The 20,649-nt window shown below is 39.2% G+C and overlaps 1 protein-coding gene across 3 annotated transcripts in view; it reads left to right on the top strand.

The window, feature by feature from the left end:
- Window positions 1-4,442, top strand: part of glra2 (glycine receptor, alpha 2) — a 232,714-nt gene extending 228,272 nt beyond the window's left edge. For all 3 annotated transcript variants that reach the window (XM_039743593.1, XM_039743594.1, XM_039743595.1), the window contains one exon: window positions 3,284-4,442. In XM_039743593.1, the coding sequence (XP_039599527.1) occupies window positions 3,284-3,562 (279 nt within the window). In that variant the 3' untranslated portion in view covers window positions 3,563-4,442. The remainder of the gene's footprint in view (window positions 1-3,283) is intronic.
- Window positions 4,443-20,649: the final 16,207 nt, after the last annotated feature.

The raw sequence follows: 20,649 nt of genomic DNA, 5'->3' as shown, positions 1-20,649 counted from the left end.
CAGTAGTTTTACTTTACATGACTCTGCTGTTGATATTAGTGGTGTAATGACAATACGGATAGACAGATAGATAGATAGATAGATAGATAGATAGATAGATAGATAGATAGATAGATAGATAGATAGATAGATAGATAGATAGATCTATTTGTGGAGCTTATCTTGTTCGATGACTCTTCAAAAGGTGGGCAGAAATAACACTCAGGGACTGAAAAATCTCAACAGAAAACTTGAATTACTGACATCACAGAGAAAGAGAAATTATCAAGAAAGATCAACATGCACACTCTTTTTTATGAAAGATTAAACGTTAGTGTCTTAAATACATTTTAAAGTTACACAAGCTTGTCACTCAAATCTTATTAGTACCATTCAGAGGCGTCCTGTTTTTGTTTGTGGACTTTGATAATTGTGCCTAAAAGCAGTATGTTTAATTCCTTAAGACAACAAACAGTTCTGAGTTTGTTTAAAGTACAGAAGGGGTTCAGTTGTCTGAGTTTTCCGGACACTTCTAGAATTTCATCCTGGGAGGTCAGTGGGGGAGACAACCACTCTAAGAAACCCTCATACAGTATTTGAAGTTGAAGTGAAGAAAATGGTGCGGAACTCTGGGGAAGATGAAGATGCCCAGGCACCCCTTTTCCCCTTGAGGTTTATAATTTTCTGAACATTCTTTAATGATATGTTATCCGTGTTATAGATTTGAAGGTTGATAAAATGGTTCTCACCTTCTCCTGCACCCCAGTGTCATCTTGGCTCCCTTTTCTGTCTCCCTAGTAGAAGTCAGGAAAGAGAGGGTGGGCAGTCAAGAACTAAAAAAAATGTGCTGCCTGGTACAGCTGCTAGGAAACTTCTCTGTTTTCATTGTAAAGTCAGAATAAAATCAGCAATTTCAAAGAAGAGCTTCTTTGGGTTTGCTCCATGAGGCAGCTTCTCCTTTCTACCTTTCCTATTTATTTATTTTTTCCCCACCCTTACTTCACACTTTATATTTGATTCAGCTTATCAGCACATACATACATTTGTTTTTAATGCAAAAATATGACACTGTATTGTGAATAAAGCTCAAAAAAATGAAAAAAGTTTGGGGAACCATAGAGACCTCATTTAATGCCCATGGTTTAATATACAAAAAAATTGCTGCATTTCAAGCTTGGTGTGCTGGAGCTCTGTCCTTCGTTGAAGCTGATTGCACAGTGAGTGCAGTGATGGTTTATACTGGACTAGCTGTGTTACTCATCTAAGACAGGTTGAATCGAAGTAATCAACGCAGAACTCTGTGTTAAGTTTGGCAGTGCACCACGTAGTGCATATGTCTCTGTTATATGCGATTTGTTATGTGATTCATAAAAGCAGTGTGCTAACGTTTGTGATATGCCATCTTTTGGACTGGCAGAGACACAGCAACCGGATGGACACACAGACACACACACATACTTACACTTGTATCAAGGTGGATATCCACAGGGCCAGAAGAGATGGAGCTACAGTAGTAGTGATGAAGCAGAAGTAATGTCAGGCTTCTTCCTGGACTTCCCTTCTCAAGCAGAAGCTGCATTAGTAACTATGAAACCCCCTTTGTATTTGCCCTGTGCTTCTCCAACAACAACATTTATTTATTTAGCACATTTTCATACAAATGATGTAGCTCAAAGTGCTTTACAAGATGAAGAAAGTAAAAAATATAAAAATTTGGCAATGCTAATTAACAAAAAATACAGTAAGGTCCTATAGCCAGAGTGGACAGAAAAAAAGAAAAAAAAAAACTCCACATGGCTGGAGAAAAAAACAAAATCTGCACGGGTTCCAAGGCCATGAGACCACCCATCCTCCATTGGGCATTCTACCTGACATAAATGATCTCAATCAGACCTCATAGTTTTCAGGCTTCACATGGAAGAATTAGACAATGATGGTCATGTGGATATCTGGCCTTCTATCCATCAATGTAGGGACTGCACGGTGCTTTGATCAGGTGGTGGTGTCGCAGAAAGTAGAGGTTAGTACTGATTTTGGAGACAGTGCTGCAAAGTCCTCCATGTCGTTTACCCTGGATCACTGCCTTTTTCTTGTGTCTCTCGAACACTGTTGGTGCTGTTCTCATAACATCTTGAACACGAGCACCGGGAAAACAAGAAACAAAAGGTTTCAGTTTAGGGCAAGAAATGTTTAGGTCTCGTACATTCGAATCTCCAATCACAAATACATCACCTGGGGTTCCTGGCACAGTGGAGGAGCGGAGAGGGTCGAACCGGTTCTGGGTGGACATGCTTGCCTGGGTCGATAGAGGGGATCTAGCCTTAAACCCCCACTTGCATAGCTGAAACAGGCCGATTCCCATGTCATTGACACTAAAATAGCCCTCTTATCCAGAGGAGCCTAAGCAGACCTCCTTTAGATCCCCTTACTATTCAGATGTTGTTCATTTGTAGGATATTAAATGTGGTTAAAGTGTTGGGACCCTCAAGTCATTTGTTATTGTTAAGGGCAATTTCTCACAAATGTTACAAGGCTTTTCTTCATACAAAGAACCAAAGATATATGGAATACATTACCAAGTTAGTGTGGTGGAGAGCAAAACTTTAGGACTGAATGTTATTTTGGACAATCGAGGTGAATGGGATGGATGAGCTTGTTGGGCTAAATGACCTGTTGTCTTCTCGGGTACTTTGCCAGCATGATTTCTTTCTTCCTCTATAACATTTCCTAAATCAGTTATTTTATCTAAATTGCTATCACCAAGTATTAATCTCAAGAACTCAAATGACATGAGGGTCCCAACACTTTAACCAAATGTAATATCCTACGAATGAACAACATCTGAAAAGAAAGGGGATCTAAGGGAGGTCTGCTTAGGCTCCTCTGGATAAGAGAGCTGTTATTCACTTTCTCCATGGGGAGCAGCACACGCTTCATAGTTCCCTTATGGGAGTTGTCCTGTAGGAATGGCTTTTGCAGTACAAAAAAATGTTTTCTGGCAATGGTGGTATGATGTGAAATCATCAGCTCAGTAGCACAAGAAAACAGGCTAGCGAAAGTTAATGAGGGAAAGTGAAACACGTCTCAGGTAAAGTGAGCAAAACGACGCGCTTAACAGATTAAGAGGGCTGGTTTTCACTGAATTTGCATCCAAAAGCAACTCACATTGTGAACTCCAGCTATGAGAGACTAAATTCAGTACACAGAAGACTTTGCAAATGTAAAATAATATGGTGACAATTTTACTATTAGAGCACCTATCCTTTCTACCTACCTATATTTACTTCTTTGTTGTTGCTTTCAGGATGAAGATGTGGTCCGAGAGAGTCGCTTCAACTTCAGTGGCTATGGAATGGGCCATTGCTTACAAGTTAAAGACGGCACAGCAGTGAAAGCCACGCCACCCAATCCTGTGCCCCCACCTGTGAAAGACTCTGACACAATTAAAAAGAAATTTGTAGACAGAGCCAAAAGAATCGACACGGTATCCAGGGCTGCCTTCCCATTAGCCTTCCTCATTTTCAATATCTTTTACTGGATTACATACAAAATCATCCGTCATAAGGATAACAACAAAGAATAGGTCAACACTTTCTGACCTCTTTAAACCTTTACTGCCAAAAAAGTGTCATTTACACGCTCCACGAGAATGACTGAGTATTGTGTGTTTAGCCGTTGACAGGTTCTGCTTCAATTAAGAGTGACCTTAAAAATGAACTGGAAAAATGTAATAACTCTCCATCAATATCCTGGTTCAAAGTGTTTTGGGGGAGGGTTTTTCCAAGAAATGTTTCAATGATTTGGAAATGGAGACCATAGTATATATGTTTGAGATATTTATATACTTTATATACTGTATATATATATATATATATATATATATATATATATACAGTACATATATAGTTATGCAGTATATTTCTAGATAAAAACACAAATGTATGTTTAACTGTTTTTACTTACAAATGCTGCAAAAGAGTTTTGCTGACGTGGATTGTTAAACCAATTGTAGCAATTTTCAGTTCAGGTTAGTGCATTGAAGAATGGACCAAATTTCCTGGAATATACTGCCTTTTTATTGTATTATCAATCCAATGAAGTACATTCCGATACCGCACAGGTAGCTAAATCGTCACAGGGAGTTCTTTTGTGTGTGTTGAAAAATTGATTTCCTACTACAAAAATAGAAGAAAAAAAAATGAATTTGATTACATTTATACTATTTTGGTGGATTGTTTTCATATTTGCTGAGTTTTGAAGGAAAAATATTTGAGATACTTTCCTTTGGAGTATTTCATAAATTCCATTTTTGAGAGTTAAGTGTATATAAAATCTAGCACGTTTGTCTTTTTTGTTTTCCTTATTTTGAAGGAGGCAATTTTTTTTCTAATTGATGCACTTGCCATTTCCTTTTTTTTTCTGCTTTGTTTCAAATGCATCTTAAGGTGCCAAATAGTTAATTACCGGCTGTGCATTTCTGCACCATCGTATTTAATATACAAATCCTTTTTTTTAAATGCCGTAGCTCAGAACTGCAGTAAATGTACATTATGGCTATATATTCATTTTTTTTTATTCAATGTAGTTGCAATTGATAGCTTTTTGTAGCCAAGTTTGGTGTCAATAATGTTTACAAACATCCAATATTTTAATCTTAATCGGCAGATGTCATTTTAAAGGAGGTCGTCTCTCTGTTTTGACGCGGAGAACTGTTTCTGTGATCGCATTCCCCATTCATCCTTCAGTTCCATCTTATGTGCTTACGATGGTCGTATTTGAAGATGTTCTATACACAGCGTGTAAACTTGTGTAAGAAGAAAATCAGAACCAAACACTGAAATAAGTCACAGTGTAATCTAAATTTATTCTTGATAATATTTTTTCATAATTTTGTCTTTATTATATTTCAATAAAGCTCGTTGTCATGTATAACGTCTTCAGTATGCTTGTGATTTATTTTTACACACTTGATCCTGTATAAGGCTGCATCTCCAGGTTTAAAAGTTTATATGTGTGAAGAAGTGAATAACAGTAACAGGGACTGTTAAGGCTGAATTTTGTGATTTGGAAATTCTAGAGGGTGAAGTACTGCTTGGATTAAATACGCTGAAATCTAACAGATCACCAGATAACATTCATCCTTGACTGTTTAAGGAAGTTAATGAGTACATATTGTCACACATATACAGTACAGGCCAAAAGTTTGGACTACCTCCTCATTCAATGTGTTTTCTTTATTTTCATGGCCATTTACATTGGTAGATTCTCACTGAAGGCATCAAAACTATGAATGAACATATGTGGAGTTATGTACTTTACAAAAAAAGGTGAAATAACTGAAAACATGTTTTATATTCTAGTTTCTTCAAAATAGCCACCCTTTGCTCTGATTACTGCTTTGCACACTCTTGGCATTCTCTCGATGAGCTTCAACAGGTAGTCACCTGAAATGGTTTTCACTTCACACGTGTGCCTTATCAGGGTTATTTAGTGGAATTTCTTGCTTTATCAATGGGGTTGGGACCAGCAGTTGTGTTGTGCAGAAGTCAGGTTAGTTGGACGATCATTTATTTTTCAGCAGGACAATGGCCACAAACACACCTCCAGGCTGTGTAAGGGCTATTTGACCAAGAAGGAGAGTGATGGAGTGCTGTAAATGGTCATGAAAACACATTGAATGAGGAGGTGTGTCCAAACTTTTGGCCTGTACTGTACGTCACCTCCCGGGCTCATCAAAGGTAAGCACTACAACCTCAAGACACGAGGGGGCGCAGCCACTAACTACCTCCTTTTCCACCCACAGCTCAGAGAATTCTGCCTAATGAGGGCACATAATTCCGCCCCTTCCTCTTCAGGAGTTATAAAAACTGGGCACTCCCAGAAGGTGGCGGCTCATTTGGAAGACGACCAACTTGAGAAAAGGAAGTCTGACAACAAGCCTGATGACTTCAGTTTCGGACATTAATTTCTGTTATATTTGATGCCAGTTCGCACTTTTTATTTTATTTAAAATGTTATCAAAGTAAACAGGATGGCCCAGTTGGCACGCCAACATTTCATCTGAGTTCTTGTCCTTGCTACTGGTCAATGATAATATGTAAATCAATAACTCAAAGCTGTAGAAAGTCACTGCAACCTGAGGGAATTCTTAAGGACTGGAAAATTTCAAATTGTATACTGTTATATAAAAAAGCTGATCCAAGTAACTATAGGCTAGTTCGCTTATTGAATATGAAGTGTAAAAATGCAGTGAGGCCATCAGCTAAACTTCTTTAAAAATTGTGGAGCAGCACAAAATTAAAGTGCAGTTTTATTGAAACAACTACTTTATACACTTACTGTAAATAATACATGAGTATATGAGAATATGTAGGAACATGCACAACTTCTAAGTGGATATAATGAGCAAGTGTTAACGTTTTTTTTTTTACTATCTAAGCAGCAACTGTAAGCAGCTCAAAAGGAATCACTTGCTGCAACGGAGAAAGAACAAGTTCATCTTTAAGAATTTCAAATTTCTCTTTTAATGATCGATCAATGAACTGCTCTCTGGTGTCAGTTGATTGAAGTGAATATCCATTTGTCCTTGTACATACTGCACGTGACTTCCAGTTTCATATTTATTTTAACATAAGTAACAAGCATTCTCCCTTGGATAAGACAAAACCTGAGATAAATAATCCAATTCTGACTGAGTGTTCCGACTCTGCATGAGACTTGGGATTAATAAAGTATCTATCTATCTATCTATCTATCTATCTATCTATCTATCTATCTATCTATCTATCTATCTATCTATCTATCTATCTATCTATCTATCCATGAGAAAGTAGAGATTTTAAGTTGATAAAAACACAAGCTAAGACGTGGTCAAAAAAAAAACATGATCAAATATCAACTTGTAAATACAAACCAAAAATCAAAGTCTAGATAACCAAAAAATATTTGTTCCTAATCAAGAATAGGGAGAACAAAATAAACAAACACACACCAACACAGGACTTATATCATATTGATTTCTGGGCACCGTGCAACCAGCAGCCTTTTCACAGAAGCTCTATATTTATTTAAAGAGCTTCTGTAAAAAGCCAAATTTCTCAAATAAAGACAAATGAAGTTCTTTCTCTCTATCCATTTATCTTTTTATGTGCTGTTGAATAGAATGTGCCAACCTTTATACCAGCACTCCAGATGACATCACGTATCGCATACACCCAAATGATTACAGAAAGCTTTGCTAAAAAATAGTGACACCCAACCCAACATAAACAAAAATGGTGTCACAATAGGACGTAATTAAAATTCAACTTTTTAAATATTGCGTAAGGAAAGAAGAAGATGTGAAATTCCTACACCTTGAGGTCCTAAACCCTATTTTTCATGTATATCCTATACTCAGATCTCATAGGGAAGACACAAAAAAATGAAGGAGAACAGTTCATTGTAACAAACCCTGCAAATAATCTTTCTAGAAATATCCAGAATCTTGGACACCAGGCGGAGCATGCCACACCTGTAAATGTCTTCTGGGTAATGACGTCATCATGGGCAATGTGATGGCAACAAGATTGTGTTGCCATGCAGCAAGCAGGACACAATAAAGAAACAGATGTCTGAAATGTGGTTAAATGAAATTGCAGCAAATAAAATGAACAAAACAAAATTTGATTTCAAATCACAAAGTCAACAATAATGTATTATAACAGTCCCAAAGCTAATAATTCTTTAAAACAATGGAGATAATCAGTACAGTGCTTCAGTCCGGTTCTGTTAATAAGGAGATGCCTGGCTAACAAATCCTGAAAGATTATCACAGGATGAGGTAAAACTTGAAAGAATTTGAGAGAAGGAGAAAAACACACACACTTTCAAATGGCGAGCATCTCCACATATTATTCTGGATAGACAGGGCTGCCAAGGGGAAGGAATTCTTGTGTGAGTGGTGGGCACAATGTAAACTCTCTCTATGCACATGAACATATGCCAGGAAGTCCTCAAAAGTAGGCCAAACCAACAGGTAGACTCGTGTTCTCGAAATGGAGGACGGGATACTCTGAAGATTCCAAGATAGTAACATCATCTACACTCTTTTTCCGCAACTCTGTGAGCAGATCCAAGCCAGGATGTTACACAGGAGTCGTGGATGTCTACATACCCAATCCAATGGATTTAAGCAGAGAGGTAGATCTATCGCTGGTTTTTCACAATTGCCCAAACACTTGCTTACAATCTGCAGAAACTAATCTCCACCAGGAATATTATTCCAATAAAATCCCCATGGAGTAAGTATGAATTTGAAGAATTTGTTGGAGACTGCAGAAGTGATTTCAGAAACTCCAAGCGGAGTTGAACCAAAGACTTATACTGACATTCAGGAAAGCATTGTTTTTTAATTCAGCATGAAAAGCTGTCTATTCTGCATCAGATAGGTAGACTGCAGCATGTTAAACTGACTTCTTAGTTCTCTCATCTGAATATCTGATTATTAAAGCCAGTATCTGGTAGTTTAGACTGTGTGATGGAGCATCTCTCACAACAGTGTTGCATACTTTTGAGAGACCTCAGAGGCCACATTTGGCTCTGGCCCTGTTAAAGCCCAGAGTCATAAAATGTTAACTGTTGTTATTCTATTTATCAGATCCTTTAATAATATAAATGACAAAACGTTTCTTCCCTTAAACTTAATAGAATCCTTACCAATGTGCAACTTTCAACCGCCATGCAATTATACAACCTCTGACTCAACAGCTTACATCTGATCTCTGACAAGGCGTATTTAATTTAAAATATCTTACAACTAGAACACAAAACACTTGACAATGAAGATTTTGCTTCCTGAGCACTTTTGGCCGTATCTTATGGATTTTGGCCTACTGATCACAAAAATCACCTTTATATTTTCCTATCATGTATTTTATTGAAAACACCTATTTTTGTGATTTCCTCCTATGTTATAATTATTCAAGTAAAATACAACAACTACAACTGGAGCAGGGCGGCACGGTGGCGCAGTGGTAGCACTGCTGCCTTGCAGTTAGGAGACCTGGGTTCGAGTTTGTATGTTCTCCCCGTGTCTGCGTGGGTTTCCTCTGGGCACTCCGGTTTCCTCCCACAATCCAAAGACATGCAGGTTAGGTGGATTGGCGACTCTAAATTGGCCCTAGTGTGTGCTTGGTGTGTGGGTGTGTTTGTGTGTGTCCTGCGGTGGGTTGGCACCCTGCCCAGGATTGGTTCCTGCCTTGTGCCCTGTGTTGGCTGGGATTGGCTCCAGCAGACCCCCGTGACCCTGTATTCGGATTCAGCGGGTTAGAAAATGGATGGATGGATGGATACAACTGGAGCATCTGTGGTGATCTTAAAGTAGTGGTGGACAAACCAAGTCCTGCTGTTTTATTTGTGAATGGGACAGCCATTCTAAAGAATCTCATTACATTTGAATCCAACATATACGACTTATCACACAAAAAAGATAATTTTGCCTCCTCTTTATTTAAAACTTGGACTAATTAAAGATTTAGTGAAAGTGATGAACAGAGAAGGTGTAGGATATCAGTTTTTAAGACAGATGTTTCCATGAATAACTGATACCAAGATTAAGGAAGGCATTTTTGTTAGTACACAAATCAGACACAAAGTTTGAAGACCTGCTAGCAGGGCCACAGGAAATTCTATAGAAGGCATTCATGGATGTTGTTGAGAATTTTCTTCACAACTACAGGGCATCAAACTACATTCAGATGGTGGGCAATATGCTTCAAGCATACAAAACAATGAAGTTCGACATATTGCTAAAGATTTGCTTTCTGCCGTCATGCTTGGAATTCTTCCTTGCTAACCTTGTTTCAGTCAGTGATGAACACTGTGATAGGTATTACAAAGACATTGTAATAATTTAAAAGCTGTATCAGGTCAAGGAGAATCCATCAATGCTGGCCGACTGTTATTGGACACTGAAATGATGAGATTCAGATGCTGAGTACAAATGAAAATTAGCAGCAAAACATTTTTAGCTTGGTTGAGCTAATAAAATGTGTCTGCATCATTAAGCGATTAAACACTCTACATTCAGTTCAAATTAATTTCATGTTTCAATAGTAACAAAAATTATAAAATTACATCATTTCAAATTAAAGAAAAATTAAAAAATAGAATTGACATTAAATGAAAAAAATATGAAAAAATAAAAACATTACAATAAAATAAAATACGTATACTTGAATAAAGGACCAGACGCAGACTGGCATATAACTCAATGTTTGAAGAAATCAAACGTTGGAGATTTGACGTCCAATATTACATTAACATCCTTCCATAACATTAATAACACCAGTAAGCATTACTAAACCAAGAGGCCACATGGAGGCTGGTGGAATGCTGCATTTTCTTAGTAGGAGTGACAGACAGCAATAAAAATCTCCAGCAACATGCAGATAAGGTCCTACTACCTTGGAATACCAAACCAAACCACAGGGCTTCAGTGGGGCATGGGACCACCATTGTGCTCAGTAGTCAGCTGGCCCAAGAAGGATATTACTTCGCTGTGGCAGTAACTGAAGGAACTGAACACTGTATTGGGGAATAACTAAGTTATCCCTGCAAGTTCCCATACATATACAGTCTTCAGGTGAGCTGAGAAAAAAGACTCACTGATAGTTGGAAATGAGAAGACAAGTATGGAAGGTGAAAAGGGTCACCTACAACTTGACAAGATAAGAAGTTAAGGTGCAAAATATGGAGGCTCGTGTGGGACCTAGAGACCCTTAATTATTTGTTTGGGCTCAATGAAAGCCTGAATTCAAAAGTGTGAATGTTCCTGGAAATGCATTTTAAAAATATATTATTATATTATACGACAGCCATACCACATGCGCTTTAGAAGAGGTCATCCATGTGAAGCTAAATGTGTTCAAGCCCAGCTAGTATGCTGATGGGAGACCATCTAGGAAAGGTTTGGGTTCCTGCTGGAAGAGGTATTGGTGAGGCCAGCAGAGGACACTTACACTGTGGTCTAATTGTGGACCCCAATGTCCCAGGGCATTGATGAGAATACAGTGCTGTAATAATGGTGTCATCCTTCAAATGATATGTAAAATCAAGGTCTTGAGTCAATTTTGGTCATTAAAGATCCCTGGGTATCCTTCAAAAAGAGCAAGGTGTATCCTGATGTCCAGACTAAATTTCCCTCCGTGGTCTAGTTATTCTGGCCCCCTAATCCTCCCCTGTCTCTAATTGGATTTCTCTCTCAACACTTCACCCCCTAATAGATAATGTGTAGTATAGTTATATGAAAAAGTTTGGGAATCCCTCTCAGCCTGCATAATAATTTACTCTATTTTCAACAAAAAAAGATAACGGTGGTATGTCTCTCATTTCCTAGGAACATCGGAGTACAGCGGTGTTTTCTGAACAAAGATTTTTAGTGAAGCAGTATTTAGTTGTATGAAATTAAATCAAATGTGAAAAACTTGCTGTGCAAAAATTTGGGTACCCTTGTAATTTTGCTGATTTGAATGCATGTAACTGCTCAATGCTGATTACTTGCAGCACCAAATTGGTTGGATTAGCTCGTTAAGCCTTGAACTTCATAGGCAGGTGTGTCCAATCATGAGAAAAGGTATTTAAGGTGGTCAATTGCAAGTTGTGCTTTTCTTTGCCTCTCCTCTGAAGAGTAACAGTATGGGATCTTCAAAGCAAACCTCCAAAAGATCTGAAAACAAAGATTGTTCAGTATCATGGTTTAGGGCAGTGGTGGCGAACCTATGGCACGCGTGCCAAAGGGGGCACTCAGAGCCCTCTCAGTGGGCACGCCCGTCGCCTGAGCACAGAGTTCGTTACTATAAAGCCAGAGGAATGCAGGGCCGGGCTGCTCCCCTCACCGCTCCCCCTCTTCACGCAGCCGGAGGACTTTTTCACATCACCCGCCCCTCTGCCCAGCAGCCCAATGGGAGCGCTTCCTTCCTCTCCTGTCTGGGGTAAGGCGGGCGGCACACATGCTGCTTGAGGGTGCGGCACGGACTGCAGCCTTTTGAGCCTGTGATTCTCGTGGTGGGGTTGGAGGGGATGTGGTATAGCGGGTCCACAGCTCAAAATTGAAAAGGCCAGTTTTAACAGATAATTGCCGCACTCGCGGCTTAAAGGGGGTTATGGTAGAGTGGCGGAGCGGTTTCCGGGAGCTTTGTGATGCGGGCAGTCCTCGCTAAGCGCACAGGTGAGGAGTCGTCCGCATCTGTAATTATTGCCGGGAGTTGCTAATCGCCACACCTGATCCACGACCCTGTAATATATAATGGAAGCTTTGGGGGCGGAGCTTAATAGGGAAGACCTGCGTGAAACACTTGAGAGGATCGAAGGGATGACAAAGGACAGCACAGTTAGTTATGAAAATGAAATCCTTAAAGTGTGGAATTCTCTGCCAAATAATCTTAAGTCAATGAAGGCACTTGAGATTGCTTTCCTTACTTTGTTTGGAACATCTTAAGCTTGTGCGCAGCTGTTTTCAGCTTTGAATTAAATCAAATCTGACACCAGAAACAGACTAACAGATGACCTGAGTGCTGCATGTGTTGCTCTCAAGCTTACAAAGTATGAGCCAAGGTTAGACAAATTATCAGCATGCATACAACAGCAAAAAGCACATTAATTGTTCAAAAGCATACCGAATGCAAACTTTTACCTTTCAACAAAAAGTTGTTTGTATCATTGAAAGCTCTGTTATTATGTTTTTCTTTTAAGACAAAAGATGTTAATGTATGAGTTGCTTTTCTAAACTAAAAGCTCAGTAGATAGATAGACAGACAGAGCATCAGTATTGGCAGTTCAGTCCAATTTATCATCCAGCTGCACTCCCAGGTATTTATAGGTCTGTACCCTCTGCACACACTCACCTCTGATGATCACAGGGTCCATGAGGGGCCTGGGCCTCCTACAATCCACCACCAGCTCCTTGGTTATGCTGGTGTTCAGTTTTAGGTGGTATTCAGGTTAAATTGCCATGTTGGCACTTTGCGATAAATAAGTGGGTTTTGGATTGCAGTTTGGGCACTTGGTTTCTAAATGGTTCGCCATCACTGGTTTAGGGGAAGGCCACAAAAAGCTATCTCAGAGGTTTAAACTGTCAGTTTCAAATGTAAGGAATGTAATCAGGAAATGGAAGGCCACAGGTACAGTTGCTGTTAAACCCAGCAGGTCTGGCAGGCCAAGAAAAATACAGGAGTGACATATGCACAGGATTGTGAAAATGTTTACAGACAACCCACAGATCATCTCCAAAGACCTGCAAGAACATCTTGCTGCAGATGGTGTATCTGTACATCGCTCTACAATTCAGTGCAATTTGCACAAAGAACATCTGTATGGCAGGGTGATGAGAAAAAAGCCCTTTCTGCACTCATGCCAACAAAAGAGTCGCTTGTTGCATGCAAATGCTTATTTAGACAAGCCAGATTAATTTTGGAACAAAGTGCTTTGGACTGATGAGACAAAAAAGCAGTTATTTGGTCATAACAAAAAGCCCTTTCATGGCGGAAGAACATCGCTTTCCAAGAAAAACACCTGCTACCTACTGTCAAATCTGGTGGATGTTCCATCATGCTCTGGGTCTATGTAGCCAGTTCAGGGACTGGGGCGCTTGTTAAAGTCGCGGGCCGGATGAATTCAACCCAATATCAACAAATTGTTCAGGATAATGTTCAAGTATCAGTCACAAAGTTGAAGTTATGCAATGGTTGGATATTCCAACAAGACAATGACCCAAAACACAGATCGAAATATACAAAGGCATTCATGCAGAAGGAGAAGTATAATGTTATGGGGCCTCATGCATAACGCCATGCGTAGAACTCATACTATAACATGGCGTGCGAACAAAAACGTAAATGTGCTTACGCACAAAAAAAATCCAGATGCATAAAGCAGGGGGTTCGCCAACTTCCACGTTCTTCCACTCCATTAATCCCAGTTAGCACCTGTCTAATTTTGTTATGATGCATATTGCGTATTTTCTGCTAATCCAATAAACTTAATGTCACTGCTGAAATACTACTGTTTCTATAAGGCATGTCATATATTAAAAGGAAGTTGCTACTTTGAAAGCTCAGGCAATGATAAACAAAAATCCAAAGAATTAAGAGGGGCTCCCAAACTTTTTCATATTACTGAATGTATACTAGCACAAAAATGGCTTCCATTGCATCATCCAGGTGAATGCTACACATTAGTGATGGTTGATGTGGTTGTTCTTCGTCTAAGTGCTGTGAGTAGTGAGAAAAGTGTTATGTAAATGTAATGAATTATTATTAATTATTATTATAAATCTACTGAAGGTTATTATTGGCACTCAAAAAATGATTGCTTTACAACAAATAGTATGTTATTTCATATAAGTATTGAGTTATCTCACAAAAACATTGTCTGCTCCGGTCAGTAATATCATGCGCATGTGTGTTCTAGTCATCTAGTGACAGCTAGTGAGGACGAGATTAAACACGCTTATTGCATGTAATCAAGTGACAACAATTGAATAAACCAGTGGTTCCCAACCTCGGTCCTGATGGCCCACTGTGGCTGCAAGTTTTTGTTCCAACCAGCTTCGGTTTTTAATTGGACTCCTGGGCTAATTAAGTGATGTGTTATTTCCAAAGTTCTGTGTTTTGGGAATAATATAGAAATTAGAAAACTAAGTTTGGTAAATATATATATATACTGTATATATATATATATATATATATATATATATATATATATATATATATATATATATATATATATATATATATTAAAATGTATCAAGCAGTTATATGGGAATAATGTATTTTTTTCTTTTTAACAATATTTTTATCTTTATTTTCATTCTACTTTTGAAGGTGTTCTAATTGTTTAATTAATCCATTATTTACTAATTAGTGGGTCTAACGCTAAAGTAGTTTCAGCCTTTGATTATTCAGTGTTGTTTGCCAGAGTGTCTGCTCTTCTCATTTTTAATTGTCATTAATAAGATACAATGAAGGGAAAAAAACTGCACAGAGAAAGGGCAAAATAGAATGAAATCAACAAAAGAGAGTTAAGCATTTTAATCTATAGCAAAAGCAGAAATATTTCTAAATGTCTTATGAATGTAAACATCATGCTGCTGTGCTTTTCCGAATGTAGATACCAGCTAATTAAATGAGATCAGTGCTATCAGGTGTTGTCACTGGTTGGAACAAAAACCTGCAGCCACAGTGTGCCCCCAGGACCGAAGTTGGGAAACACTGGAATAGACATTAAAGGTATATCCTGTATATTTTGGAATGCATGCAATGTGGGGTACATTTAATCTGCCTAGTTTAAAGTCACAGAAAGCCAGTGATCATCCCAGCAGTGCTGCCTGTAAGACTAGAAGCAATCATGGTGGGCAACATGTCAGTCCTTGGCGGGGCTCAATCACACAACCAAGCAGATAAAAGTCTGCTGCAAGCAATTCAGCAGCAGAAACCTATTAATAAAGTATCTGTTATAAATGAAACACAAGAAACAGAGATAAAGAGTTGGGTATATCAACATGGTAACCCCATATACCTGGTTTTGGCTAGTAAACAGACGGTCTTTAAAGACAGGACCTCATAACAGAACCGAGGTATAAATAAAAAATGGAGGATTTATATGGCAGGTTGATAGGAAGGGCCGGGTCCAGAAGAGTGGGAACTGGAAGTGACATCAGTGGTGGAGGAGTCAATCAGCTTGTCTTCAGAAGAAGAAAGAGAGAAACCATTAGAATAGAGTAATCACAGTTATCTGAGCCACTGTTACCCATGTACACTTGTGTGAAACTGTTTAGTTTTATCTAGTTATTTGTTATGGATGTTTTAATATAGGGTGATCCTGTGCAGAAATAGCTGATGTTCATACATCAAATCTTCCGAGATTTTGGTTCGGAATGAAAAAAGGGGATGGATGTTATTTATTTCACAACGAAGAACTAAACTCCATGCAGTGCTATGGAGATGAAAAAAAAGTGACTGTGTAGCATTATTGATATTGGATTTAGAAGACAGATTGCTAAAACATAGAAAACAGTCCAGGTTTTCAGAGGTGCAAGTGTGTCCATAAGGATATGAAGTTTATCATTGTAAGAAACCAACTCATCTGGAGTAAGTAAATCTTCATTTCAGGTAAGGTAAGCAATTGCTGTAGTCTAGACAGAGGTATTTATATTTTTTATGTTACGACCGGTGGCTGTGGGGCATCTGTTGGTGAAGAAAGATTCACTGATCTTGACTTTGCCAACGATGCTGTGATCTTCATGGAGGTCAATTGAGGCTCTGATTGGTGCTCTCGAGAGACTGGGCAAGGAGTCTGAGTGCCTGGACTTCTGAGTGTCTGGGATAAAAACCAAGATCCATACCGTTAATGACCATCAGCAGTGTGTCTGTCTGCTCAGAGAATGTTGACCACATCGAGTGGTTTACTTACCTTGGCAGTGACATTAATGTCTCTGGTGACCCTTCCCACGAAGAAAGCAGATGAATTGGGGGAGCATGGGGGTTATGAAATAACTGGAAAAGGGTGTGTGGCACTCCTGATATCTTTGCAAAATGATTAAGTCCAAATCTATAGAGTACTGGTGCTTCCTTTTATGCTATATGGTTGTGAGACATGGACGCTATACAGTAACCTGAGATGAAGACTGGACTCCTTCGGTACTGTGTCTCTTTGGAGAATTCTTGGATACTGCTGGTTTGACTTTGTGTCAAATGAGCAGTTGCTCACTGAGTCCCAAATGAGGCACATTACCTGCTTGTGAGGGAACGTCAGTTGTGGCACTACAGCCATGTGGCGTGATTCCCTGAGGGTGATCTGGCTCACAGGATCATCATTGTTGAGGAACCGAGTGGCTGGACCAGGTCAAAGGGACATCCATGTAACACCTGGCTGTGGCAGATAGAGGGTCATTTCTGGAGGGTAGGACATGACCGTGTGTCTGCCTGGGGGGTTGCCAATCAGGATCTCAAGCTGCTTCATCGTGTGGTGGGTGCAGCAACACACTGTACCAGTGCATGCTCCCCAATCTGACCTGACTTGATAACACTATTTTAAACTAATTTATGGTCATATATGAAGAAAATAGATGCATTGCAATCACTTGGTGCAATGCTAGAGCAGCATACAAGATCAAGATTGTGGAGTGAGTAGGGATTTTAACAAATTGTATACTAAAACTAACAATGCAAGACATAAAACCTATTGTAAATGGGCAGTTAATATTATATAAATTAATATTAAAATCACCCACTAGGATAACATTAGGAGAAAGTGCCCACAATGAAGTTAATAAAGTAGAATATTCAACTAAAAAAACATTACTAAATTTGGGTGATCGATATATATTAACCAGTATTGTAGGTGTTGAACCATTAATTTTTATAACTACTGATTCAAAAGAAGCATTTGGCAGCAAGGATAGAGGAGATATTTTTAAGCTCTCATTATACAGTATTGCAAGACCACAAGGAAGGTCGGGTTTGCAAGATATAAACAAACCCAAGTGGGTGTCACTGATTAAGTTGTATAAAATCATCAGGTTGCTTACAGTTCTCAAACCAACAAAATAAATCAAATTTGTGATCATCCACATGGTTAAAGGACCCTTTTTGGACTGAGAATAGATGTTAAGTAGTCCAATAGTTAATCCGTACTTTCTGAGCCCAGAGCTGGTTGACCTGGGCAGGTCAGCTAGTAAACTGTGGTCATTAGTCTGACCCTAGTGTCTAAAGGGGCGAAAGCTTACAGACCAGAATGAGCATATTTTTTTGATGTCGTCGTATTTGTAGGTCCAACGAGAACCTCCTTGGGTGTATTTAGGACAACAATGATACAAAATGCTTTAGTGGAGTTGCAGTGCTGGCGTTGGCTCAGTTGAGCAAAGCCATAGATGGAAAAGTTCAGCTGCCGTACAAAGAAACAGCAAAGTTAATGAATGCAACAAAGGAGAAAAAGCAATCCAGGCAAGAAGGATCTATATTGGTAGTCCATAAAGCCACAGCACAACCCTGACACCTACACTGTATCTGGAGCTCAATCTGAGCAGAAACCCAGTCCTGAATAAAAGAAAAATAATTCAACAATCAGGTAACACTTGGTAATCCAAGATTAAATTGATATAGTCAAAATAGTGAGTTTTCAGTTCCATACGAGAAAGAGAGAAGAGGTTGGGTGATGTGGAGATAGTGAATCAGGAAGTGTAATGGATTAGCAAGGAGGAAGTAAGATCAGCTGTGAAGAGAATGAACATTGAAAAGGCCGCTGGTCCAGATGACATACCTGTGGAAGCATGGAGGTGTTTAGAAGAGATGGCAGTGAAATTTTTAACCAGATTGTTTAGTGGAATCTTGAAAAGTGAGAGGATGCCTGAGGAGTGGAGAAGAAGTGTATTGGTGCCGATATTTAAGAATAAGGGGGATGTGCAGGACTGCAGTAACTACAGGGGATGAAATTGATGAGCCACAGCATGAAGTTATGGGAAAGAGTAGTGGAAGCTAGGTTAAGAAGTGAGGTGATGAGCAGTACGGTTTCATGCCAAGACAGGGCACCATAGATACAATGTTTGCTCTTAGGGTGTTGATGGAGAAGTATAGAGGAGGCCAGAAGGAGTTGCATTGCATCTTTGTGGACCTGGAGAAAGCATATGACAGGGTGCCTCGAGAGGAGCTGTGGTATTGTATGAAGAAGTCGGGAGTGGCAGAGAAGTACAGTATATAAGAGTTGTACAGGATATGTACGAGGGAAGTGTGATAGTGGTGAGGTCTGTGGTAGGAGTGACAGATGCATTCAGGGTTGAGGTGGGATTACAGGGATCAGCTCTGACCCCATTCTTATTTGCAAAGGTGATGGACAGGTTGACAGATGAGATTAGACAGGAGTCTCCGTGGACTATGATGTTTGCTGGTGACATTGTGATCTGTAGCGATAGTAGGGAGCAGGTTGAGGAAACTGGAACCTTCCCCGTATAAATCAAAGTCATCTAGACGATCTGGATTTGCATAATTAGATCTGGACCATCCTGTATATATTTTATTTATTAAAAGGGAGAGTGGATAAACAAGGTGTCCAGCTGTGTACCGTGATTAATATAAAGAAAAGTAAAAATAAGAAAACAAAATGTTTTGGACATTTTGTGTCTTTTGCCGGCTATGCATGCTGTATCTGAAGCAGTTTCTCTCTGCATTAGGGTAATTTTCATCCATGGAGCTCTGTACTTGTCAGATGCAGGTTCCCAATTGAATGCCCACTTCTGGTACCATTGTTTCTTAAATAGCACCCTAGGTGGAAGAGGAGGGGCCTTCAGGTGAACCCAGATGTGACATCAGGGTCCTTCTCTGGGTTTTGTCCTCCAGTTTGTGGGTGGAAAAGAAGAAGGCATTAGCAGCTGCAGTCTCTAAGCCACTTGGGTGTGTTAGACTTAACTTGTTTGAGTCTTGTAGATCTTCCCACAACACTGTGATTTGCAAATACTGTGTTTATGGCCTTTTCTTTCACTTTTCTTCAGGGTTGGGTATCCTATAGCTGGCATGTTAATTTATACTAATTCTGTGTTTAAGGACAGTCACCAAATGACAGTAAGCAGTGCTGGTTGAAGCCCTATGTGGTGCTAACAGATGTTGCCTCTTATTGCCCATAACAGGTAGCCGGTATTCTTGAACTTGGACAACTTAGGGGAGTGTGGCGGGGTCCCCCTTGTTGTTCGGTGCCACTTTGTGCATATACCATGGACTTGGTTTACACAGCATACAGACTTTTATTTTCATAAATTTCACCCAGTCGGTAATGGCACCTACTCAGTGTCACCATAGCTTGATGACCAGGTTGGGGGTACTCCCTCAGTGTCCTTTGTGTATATTCTTCAAGACATTATTATCATACGTTTATAAACATGTACCCTTCAGTGTCTGAAGAGCACCCTTTAACTTTCATAAATGGCGCTCCTCAGATGATAGCACCCTAGGCAGCCACCTATGTCGCATAATGAATTGACCGGCTGTGACCATAAGCCAATGTTGCCTCACAAGGGCCTTACCTGGAGGATTGGTTCCAGCATTACACCCAGTTCTGCTGAGCTCCCCGCCGCCATGTTATGAACACTGTTTCAGAAAATAAATGGGTTAGATAAAATGAAAACTGTACATGATAAAGCTGTTGTCATAATGAATTTACAGAACATAAGTCATTGTCATGCAACACATCTGCACTCCTTTGCATGTAGTGATTTGTGTATATTTTAAAGTTTCATTTAATAATTAGTTCCATGTATTTTGCCCTAAACCTTCTTATTGAATAAATTATCTTTGTAAGGATTTTTTTGTAAGCTTTCTATGCTTAAGGCAAAGCCTGTGGCCATGTCAAATTATTAAATGTTGGTGTCAAATAAATGATTCTGAGCTGTTCTAGACTTTTTAACACACTATGAATTTGTGAGCAATGACTTTTCATCTTTCATATTACTGAACCATTGAAATAAAAGTTCCTCCAGAGGTAGAGCTGACACAAACCAGTTGGCTTGACTTTGGTTTACTGAGGCATTTGGTTATTTCCTCTCCTAGAAAACGTAGCGTTGACATACTTGGCAACAATAACATTTATTTATATAGCACATTTTCACACAAAAAATGGAGCTCAAAGTGCTTTACATGATAAAGA

The sequence above is a fragment of the Polypterus senegalus genome, chromosome 2, assembly GCF_016835505.1.
Source record: "Polypterus senegalus isolate Bchr_013 chromosome 2, ASM1683550v1, whole genome shotgun sequence".
NCBI lineage: Eukaryota > Metazoa > Chordata > Cladistia > Polypteriformes > Polypteridae > Polypterus > Polypterus senegalus.
This window is presented reverse-complemented; position numbering and strand designations above follow the sequence as displayed.